Source organism: Parasteatoda tepidariorum, chromosome 9 (genome assembly GCF_043381705.1).
Source record: "Parasteatoda tepidariorum isolate YZ-2023 chromosome 9, CAS_Ptep_4.0, whole genome shotgun sequence".
In the NCBI taxonomy this organism is placed as follows: Eukaryota; Metazoa; Arthropoda; class Arachnida; order Araneae; family Theridiidae; genus Parasteatoda; species Parasteatoda tepidariorum.
Window position 1 is genome coordinate 5485083 of NC_092212.1, and position 10139 is coordinate 5495221.

General features: G+C 35.4%; 1 protein-coding gene across 1 annotated transcript in view; it reads left to right on the forward strand.

Annotated features, from left to right (window-relative positions):
• The first annotated feature begins 1939 nt into the window (after positions 1-1939).
• Positions 1940-10139, forward strand: part of LOC107438357 (fibropellin-1) — a 53415-nt gene continuing 45215 nt past the window's right edge. Inside the window, exon 1 of the mRNA XM_071185323.1 lies at positions 1940-2030. Within this exon, the coding sequence (XP_071041424.1) occupies positions 1940-2030 (91 nt within the window). The remainder of the gene's footprint in view (positions 2031-10139) is intronic.

Here is a 10139-nt window from a genome sequence, read left to right on the forward strand (position 1 = left end):
CTATATCAATGTTTATTTGTGTGTATAAAATATGCTACTAGATGGCACCAACGTGTCTTCAAAAGCTAAAAATTATGCATTGACTGATAATTAAAAAAGAAACTTTTCTTGAAAAGCAGTATTTTTATCACAAAAAATTATCGGCAATCACTTTCTTAATACCTGATAACAAAATATGTGTGTTTATTGAGTTCAAACATTGTTATCGTTAAATCTGTTTTCAGAAGGTAACATGAAATTAGACACGACGCATTATTCACTGCTAAACATTATATCTTAACTGAATTCAAGAATAAATTTTTCGGTCGTGTTTTTCTTGTTTATCATAAGGGAATAAATATGAAGACGACAATTATTTCCATATTTCTTTTTGTCTATTTCTTCGCGGTTGTGAAGGGTAAGGATGATATTATTTTAGAAGATGTCTCTAAAGTAGTGAACGAAAGAAATGGAATCGCTCTGCTCAAAAATCAAAGTGCCGGTAAGAAAATTTTGCTTCCTTCTCTGTGTACGAACTTATTTAACTGACCAGTTTCGGGTAATTTTAAACCATATGGACCATTTAAATAATATATAGTCTATAAAATAAAATAAAACTAAATTGTATGGCTTATTTATATGAATTCGCAAGACGTTATGCTTTTAACTCTTTAAGGCAAAGGTACTATTTTGAAAGTACTTATTTTATTTGGATTGAAAGCTCGTATCAAAAGCGGTACAAAGAGATGAATTTTTAAAAACTTCTTATTCGGTCGGATTTGATTGTTATGGACTCAATCTTAATGATTCGAGGGCTAAATCTAACATGAGATAATAAATGAGTGATTATATTTTATGTTAGGGAATAAGACACATAATATATGCAAAAAGCTGAAATGCAGGGCCCGTGCTAAGGATTTCAAATTATTAGACAGTAAATTAGCCAAATATCGAAAGTCCTCACCAAAGAGAAATCTCAAAAATTTTTTACATTTATTTTCTTTCCAGCGGAAAAAAACATTCACAAATTCGCATTCCCAAATCATTTTCCTTCTAGTGGAAAAAATCATTCACAATTTCATTCACCAAATTTACGATGTTATCGCATTTGACGAGGTAGCGAGTGTTTATCTCGGGCCCAGCAAATGTCACACAGAAATGTGTTCGGCCATAATCGTTTCAAAAGACGTTAAAACTTGAAACATCTGATCAACTTAGACATGATTTCAATTCCCCCAGAAGGTAGCACGTACAGTGATCATTAATGGTGGTATCGTCTTAAAATAATCTACTTTATTAATAATTTTATATAATCTTCATCCCTTATCTGAATTGTTCCAATAATTTTGCCAAATTTGTAATAATGAGTTCTGAAGTTGATTCATGAGATGTGAGATCTGGAAGGGATATAAATAATTTTGTTCTTTAGTTGTCGACAATTTAGCTAGGGTGTTTGCATTTTCATTACCTGTTCTGTCGTCATGTGCTTTAATCCATGAGATAATTATATTTGTATTAAGGAGTAAATTTTGTATTTTAGCCGAGAGTGAATTTTTCGTGCCTGGGTTGATTAGAGAGTATAGAACTGATTTAGAATCCGACCAGATTGTATACTTCTTAGATGCCTTAAATGAAGTTTGTGATTTGATGTATCTAATGCATTCTAAAATAGCAAGTTGCTAAAATAGCAGTTGTGATCAAGACTAAGTTGTTACTATTAATTGTGTAATGTTTAGATTGAGTTATGTTGAAGAATGCAAAACCAATTCCAGTATTTGTTTTCGAACTGTCTGTGAAAAAATTGTATGGATCTAAGTGAACATAATTTTCATGTTCCGCTAAACTGATTAAATTAGTGATAGACTGAGAAGGGTGAAAAATTGGCATTGTTTGTTTTTCCTCGTAAGTACTGCATTGATAATTTATATTGTTATAGGAAATGTCTTTTTTAAGTTGAGTTATGATTATTGAACACGACAACGACGCCGCAATCTGTTCTGAGAGAGGTGGGAATCTAGCTGAGACTTGTAGAGCAGCTGTGGGAGTGGAAGGTAGGCCCTAGTGATATTCAGAAGAAATTTCCTTTGGATTGAGTCTAAAGTTCTTGAGATTCTAGGTGAGATTTTTTGTGCCTACGCAAATGAACCGTGGGCTAAAGAAGGGATTATTAATGTTTTATGCATGAGTTTACGAGTTCTGTAGTTTATACCCCAGGTTTTTGTATTAATTTTATCAAGAGAAGTGAGTAGTCGGTGATTTGAGTTTGTTTCTGTGTCCAAAACTTCCCAATTCGAATAGTTGAGGAGCTCCTGACTATTTGTTAGCGTTAAATCTGGAAAGGAGGAAGATCGAGTAGTAACAAAAGTTGGCGGGGCGTTTTGTGTGTTTAATATTTTTAGATAGATAGAAATAATAAGTTCATACAGGGTATCGCCCGGGGCGTCAGTGTTAGCGTAACCCCAGAGGTCGTGATGTGCATTTAAGTCCCCGCAAATTAGTAGAGTAGAATTGTTAGAGTATTTTGAGGTGAGAAAAAGTAGATCTTCAATTAATTGATTTTCATTGTCCGAAGGGGAATTATAAAATGTGATTAAGATTAGTGAATCTGGGTTGTTGCAAGAATTTATTGAGATTGCTACTGAATTATTCAATGAAATTAATTGCAGGGGTATTACTTATTTATTGAGAATAAATATGTCACTTTTTTTGTCCGTTGAGTGAAAAATGTTCCAAAATAAAGGGAAGCCGAGAATTTGTTTTTCGGGACAGTATGGCTCTTGGAAGCAAACTATGTCAATGTTGTGTTCCATAACTGTTTTTTGTAGTGTTGCCATTGCTGGATTACTCTTCTGAAGATTAATTTGTAAAATGTTTAAATTATAAAGGTTTGTTGATATAGTGAAATTTTTAATTTGAGTGAGATACGAATTATACGTCAGAGAAAAGATAACTTAAAGTAGCTTACCTTTGAGCACTCCAGACGAAAATTTTGACTTAATAAGAGGATGTCAAGGTGAAGTGAAGGATAAAAATATATGTTAAAAAAATTATATATAATTATTATCGATAACAATTATCATTTTTTTAGATTAAAAAATTAAATTAATGTATGTTTTTTTCTACTGTTAATTAATGAAAGAGAGTAGTAAATTAACGTTTTGAATTAGAATGTCTCGGATGAATCAGTAAGTGTCACCTTGAGCGGCATACGCAGAAATTTTGCAATAATCGTGTATCGTGAATAAAAGGGAACGTTCCTTTGCGGGTAGAATTTTCCGGCAGATCTAATAGGACGAGATTTGTAAGCATATTAATTCCGACACCAAAACTTATATAGATGTCTGGACCCATTTTTGTCAGGTTCTGTCAAAACTCACCCACGGATCAAGTGAGTTTTTGTCAACATTTTCTGGAAGTTCATTAACATACCTTTACCTAATTATATTGCAGGCGATTTTCCTTAGCCTCCATTGTAGATTTTGATAGTGAATCGCGACACTCAGAGAATGTGTTTCTATCCATAACGGGTATTACTAAAATCATGGACAATATCACATAAGCCACGTGACCATTTCCAATTGAGAGAAACACAATTTTAACTAGTTTTGCTATTGCAGTTATAATTAAAGAACGCGATGAAAGCTTAATTTGAGATTACCTCAAAACTTCATCGAATGATTACCAGGTTCAATAGAGTTATTTAAATTGCTTATTTGACGTGATGATTGCAGTTTTACTTAATCAAATTGACTCATATATATTATTTAAAAAGTCATATTTTAAAACACACCTTTTAACATTACGCTAACTATTTAAGCGAATGGAAACACGGAGGAAAATGGATTAAAATGGAAAATAATTGCGTATAGGAATTTACGGAGTTTTTAAAATTAATTTTATTAAAAAGATTATTTACTAAGGTTAATACATTCTGACTAAAATTAGTTTTATTGTTACTTTAGTTGGGTTATTCCACGGTAACTTACGTTACATTCCCAAAATTTTTATTGCACTGAGAACTTAGAAACAAACAAATAATACTAATACACATATTGAAATAAAGTGATTTCTTAAAATTACAATCAAAACCAAAAGGAATCTAATTAAAATAATTAATATTTTTCATTTTAAACAGTGTAAAAACCTAAAATTAGTGTGGTAACTTAACGTTACCAAAAAAGGAATTGCAAAAATCTGCAATATGCTTGAAGGCAAAATTCTGTTCTTATACAAATGTTAATTGATTAAGATTATATGCATCATTTTTCTGACATTTTTCTGCATGCCTAGATTTAAAATTTTATTTCAAAAGTTAAATTAAATGTAATTTTTTAAATGGGTAACTTACGTTACTGTAACTTACGTTACGAAATTCACTTTGTATGAAACTTTTATTCCAATAATGTACAAATGCAAATTAGGATATTTAAACAGTATAGTGCAAGGGAGAAAAAGTGTACATGAAGAATTTTTGATTTACACACTTGATTCACGCATTACTATGCAAACTTATAATGTCCTCTGTTATTAACTAGTACAGGGAGCTTAATTCTTTTCACCATGTTTTCTTTCTGGCAGAATATTCCATCTCTTTTTTCTAGCTATTTCCAATAGATTCCCACAGCAGCCATTACATTGACTTTAAATTCTTGCTCTTCAACAGACATTACCACATTAGGATACAACATGTCCTTGTATCTAATCGTATACCAATCCCCAGCTTTTATCTTGAATTCATCATTTTGTTTTTCAACATCTTTCACTAAGAAACCCTTCTGGTATGCCTTCTTGTACTTTTAAATGGTGGATCTGCTTAATGCTCTTAATCTGTGGAGATTTTGAGAATAGACTAGAAAGATGTAACTTTTGCTGTAGCTTCTTAATATCTTCTGGTGTGATTTCTACCACATTTATTTTTGTTGAATGCTCTTGTGTTGCTGCCGCAAGCTCAGAGGCATTGGTGACAATATGTTTCCTTCTCTATACGACATTTCTCGCACTCCTTTCAATAGATCAACCTGTCCCATCTACAGGACCTTTGCCGTGTGACGTGGCAAAATAATTTCACATCAATTTTTTCCCATGATGAAGCTCTAGAACAGGTAAGACCGAAACTATATATCGATTCTTGAACAGGCTGCTTGGCTCATCTGACCAGATGTAAAGATTTTTGATATCCAGTGGCAAAGTTTCCGAAATGCAATCCATATATGGCACTACCGTTTCTTTAGTGTGATCTAAATCATTACTTATGAAGGCCATAGAATGATGCTTTCCGGAGTACCATGATGATATGGTGAAAATACTGACTTGCTTCTTCGTCCAGTATGCGGTCCAGCGTCTTGGTATTCACACGAATAATTTTCTGCGAAATCTATTTGAGTGATTGAAGTGTCCTTATCGAATGATGGTAATGTCGCAGCTTGGACTTGCCTTCTGTAAGCAAGCGATTGTTCACGCTTGGTTTTAACATGATTTCGAAACTGTGGCTTCATGTTCTTTATGTGTTCAGACAAATATTCTGAATTTCCTTCTTCTAAAATTTTTTTCAGTTGGCCAGCATCATCTTCCTTCCATACATAACAATTCAAATCATTCAGGTTTTCTTTTTGGGTTATTTTGTTTAGTGAATCTTCAAGTTAATGAGAACAAGTTTCACATTCACCGGACCAGCACTCATCTGCTTTTTCTGAGCATAAAAATAAATATCTGAAGAATTTCGAAAGATGGAACATTATGGAATTTGCTGAAGGCTTCAGTAGCCAATCCGAAGTTTTCGTGATACTTACAAAGACAAACATTTCTTGGGAGTTTGATACTAAACAAGACATGCTTTGGACGGAGATCAAAGAACTTAGTTTTTCCAATTTCGCATTCTGAATTTTTTCCATAAAAATTTAGTGCATTTCTAGAACTGAATGAAGAAGATGCCGTGCTTGTACTTTCTTTTCACCACCATTGGCATTTCCAATAATAATCACATCCTTAACTCCTGGTGCTTGTCGAGAGAATTCGTCCAATTTCGAAAACATATGAATGCCAACACCCAATTAAATGAGTTAATGCAAATATTTTCAATAAAATTAATATCTTAAGGCAGTGTTTATTTATTTAAACTTTGGTATTGTAACTGGATACATCTTATTTAGTTTATATGCCAATTTTCAAGAGAAATAAACTCATTTTACATTGGTAACTTACATTACATGCATCTCAGTAACTTACGTTACACATATTGAATAGTGCACAAAACAATAAATGAGTAATATTTGAAAAGAAGACTATTGCTGCTTATTTAGTGTTAGCCTCTAAGAAAGAAAAAATATTATTCTTACTTTAGTATCACTTGATCTTTTTTACACATAAAAACTTTTCCTAGTTTTTGGTAACTTACGTTACATGCAATAATGTTTATTTGAAATTTATATAATTAAGTGAATTTAATAAAAAAAACTCATTTTTACACTGCACAATATTTCTATTAAGTGTAATAAGCAATATTTTTTCTTTGGAACATTTTGAAAGGAAAATAAAATTAATTTACTGATTTTCAAAATCTGACCATGTTCTTCACCCAAATCAGAACAAGCAAATGCCAATGTTCAATGGGTTGCCAATACTAAAAAACTAAATTCTCAAAAAAAAAATTATGATCAATTATCAAACTTCAAACCTTTCCAATTTAGAAAACATCCAAAATAATAACATTATTCTTATTTGAATTTTCCAATGCTTTTCCCCCTTTTCATGGAATTGCCAAGGTGCTTTTTTTTCTCAGTAACAATAGATTAAATAATTTGTCTTATAACTCGTCTACATAGTCTACGGATCATAGGGTCGTTGTTGTTGTCGTCGTCGGATATTAAGCCAGAGGGGGTGCGATTGCTCTTGTTTTCAAGTGGTGCCATCTATGGCCTAGATTTCAACTTCTGTCCCACCTATACGTCACACCCGTTTATAGGGTGGATCCATTCATACAACTATTGATCCACAGATTGTAATTTTAACCTGAACCAGCGAACGATCAATCTCCAAATCAGTACCTCCGGAGATATTGATTTGTTATAGGAGCGTGGAAGACTTTGCGTCCAGACAGATTTAATTTGCACCAGTCATCATTTACTACACGAAGAGGAAGTCTTCCGTCGGCTGAGTGCTGGACTCACGTTTGTCAGAATTCCCGTTCTTACGAACGTGAGTCCAGCGTCCTGCCAACCAGGCTATCCCGGCCACTGGTCATAGGGCTTACATACACTTTCACACTTATTCTATATTACATACTTCTATATTGCGCACTTCTATACTCTGTAAACAATCTTTCTTTTAGCATAAAATTTTTTGGAAAATTTCACATGGAAAAATATTTGAACGATCAAGTTTTTTGAAATGTTACCATTTACAATCATGGGAAATTCCAATCTACCAAAATAAGGAAATGAATTATCAACTTTTGCAAGTTTCAGAACAAGTATTTTCCCGTATTCACTCGATAGCATTTGAGAATTTAGGTTAGATTTTTTTTTTAATTTTAGTGGTGATAAAAAGAGAAAGAAGTTTTTAACTTCTATCACTCATCATGCATATATATATGTAATACAAAAATAATAAATACTTTTGTATTAATAAAAGAATTAAAACTCTTTCGGTTTCATGAAATGTCTTTGCTAAAGAGTAAGCGTAGAGCTATTCTATTTTGAGAATTCAAGGCTGAAAACATACCATTGAATAATAATTAGATTTATATTTGAAAGGAGGAGTTATTTTTAGAATTTTGGCCCCATTTCACTTCCATATTAGGAAGCACTAAATGATTTTCCTTACTGCGTAGATTTACAAAGGCATGTACGACTGGGACCGAAGTACACCAATATCTGTAGTATTTAATGTGAGAGCGATTGTTTTCGTATGACTCTTGCTGAATAACATGTTCCAATAACCGTCTGCCGGAACCATCCGGAGATTTGTCCACACCCCCTCCGGTGTGGAGTGGAGATATGAACTGTTGTAACCACCAGCCATCTTTAAATAAAGCTTTTTACAACGTATCATGGCTTTCAACTGCATTTCTTAATATGAATACCCCAATGATAACAGAGATGTTGCCCTGTTATTATATATATTTCACTTTTGAGGAGTGTATATATATATNTCCTAGTCGTGCACAGGGATCAGCTTGCGGCTTACATTGACTGGCGGGACTTCTAGCTTAAGGCGACTTTTAACTAACGGATCTGAGAACTGAGATCAGGTTACAGCTTTGTGTACAGGAACTGGCACCATATATACACTCCTCAAAAGTGAAATTGCAACACCAAGAAATAATGCACGTAGCGTCATGCAAATTTCAGGAGCGATAGTAGTGAGATGGATATGCAAATGATTAAAAAAACAGACTAATAAAATCATTATAAAGCAATGTATTCAATATCTAATGTGGCCACCTCGGGCAGCTATACAGGCCTCAATCCGGCGAGGCATGCTATCAATGACTCCATTGATGGTTGCCTGAAGTAACCTTGCCAAGCCACATCCACTGCTGTGCGCAGATCATTGACGGTTTGCGCCATTGGTCCTCTGTTCATGCCACGTAAAATGAGATCCCATAGGTGTTCGATGGGATTCAGACCTGGAGAGGCTGCCGGCCGGGGAAGGTATCAAATCCAGTCAGGCTGTTAAGAGTTCGCCGTGCGACATGCGGCCTGGCATTGCTTGCTGGAATACCGTGTTGGGTGCGCCCTGCAACAAGGGCAGAACAACGGGATACACAACTTGTGTGACGAAGCGATCCGCTGTCAAACTGTCGTGAATGTGTACCAGGGGCGTTCTGTGATCAAACATTATATTACCCCTAACCATGATGCCCGGTGTAGGACCGTTGTGACGCTCGGCGTAATGGGCTGGTTCGTAGCGTTCTCCAGGTCGCCGCCATACCTGTCGACGGCCGTCTTTTCTCCACAGACAGAAACGAGATTCATCCGTGAACAATACCCGATGCCATTGGATGGTCCAGGCACGATGACGATGACTCCACGCCAGACGTCTAGCCCTGTGTAAAGCGGTGAACGGTACCCCTGTTGCTAATACCCGTGCACGTAACTATACTTCATGCAATCTGTTGCGCATGGTTTGAATGGACACAGATCCACCTGCTCCTGAAGGCAACCGGCTTCGGATGGCACGTGCCGTGGAGAAAGGGTCTCGAATAGTCAACAAGCGAATACGCCGATCTGTGCGCTCTGACGCGCACCTGTGAGCACCACTTCCTCTTCAGCGTGCACGTAGACCTTCCTGAATCCATCGTTTGACACAACGTTGGATGGTACTTACGTTGTGCCCAACACGAGTTGCTACTGTGCACAGAGATAAACCAAGTTCATAGAGTTCGATAATAACGGTCACGTTCCTCGGTCGTTAACTGATGGTACTGAGCTCGCCGACGTCTCAGAGGCAATTTCTACGCTTTTTCGAAAGTCGCAAATGCTACGCAAAACCTCAGATGCCGTTTATGAGAAGGGGAAGTTGCTGGCCTTTATAGCCCGAATATGCGTACCACGTTATCAGATGCGTGCGAAAATTTAATCATTTGCATATCCATCTCACTACTATCGCTCCTGAAATTTGCATGACGCTACGTGCATTATTTCCTGCTATTGCAATTTCACTTTTGAGGAATGTATATATATATATATATATATATATATAGGAGAAGGTGTAAAAATGGGCACATGTGTAAAGGGCACCCCTCCCTAGTAGCTATGGGAGGTACTGAAGACTGGCGGCAAGGACTGTATATGGCGACAGTTGCTAATATAAGATTGTACAGAGCAGTTGAAACCATTTTTTCAAGTAGTGTGGAATCAGCGTGAGTTATTGTGTAAATTGGTGCTTATTCTGGACTGCAAACTTTTGAGAGGTATGTGAAATCGTTTTCTTTTCACGTACTTATGTTCAGTTAAAAATAATTTGACAGTGATATCCGGAAAGCGGAGATCTTAAGCTATTTTTTGAAGCACACCTTTAGTCACGCACGCTTTTAGGTTACTTGTGATAGTGGCCATCCTTCTTAGGTGGGGTTGGTGTAAATATGGGCCCCCATTTAAAGGGTGCCCATAATTACGCCAACTTTTTTTAGTGGAGTTTAGCACATCAGGCTCTAGTTA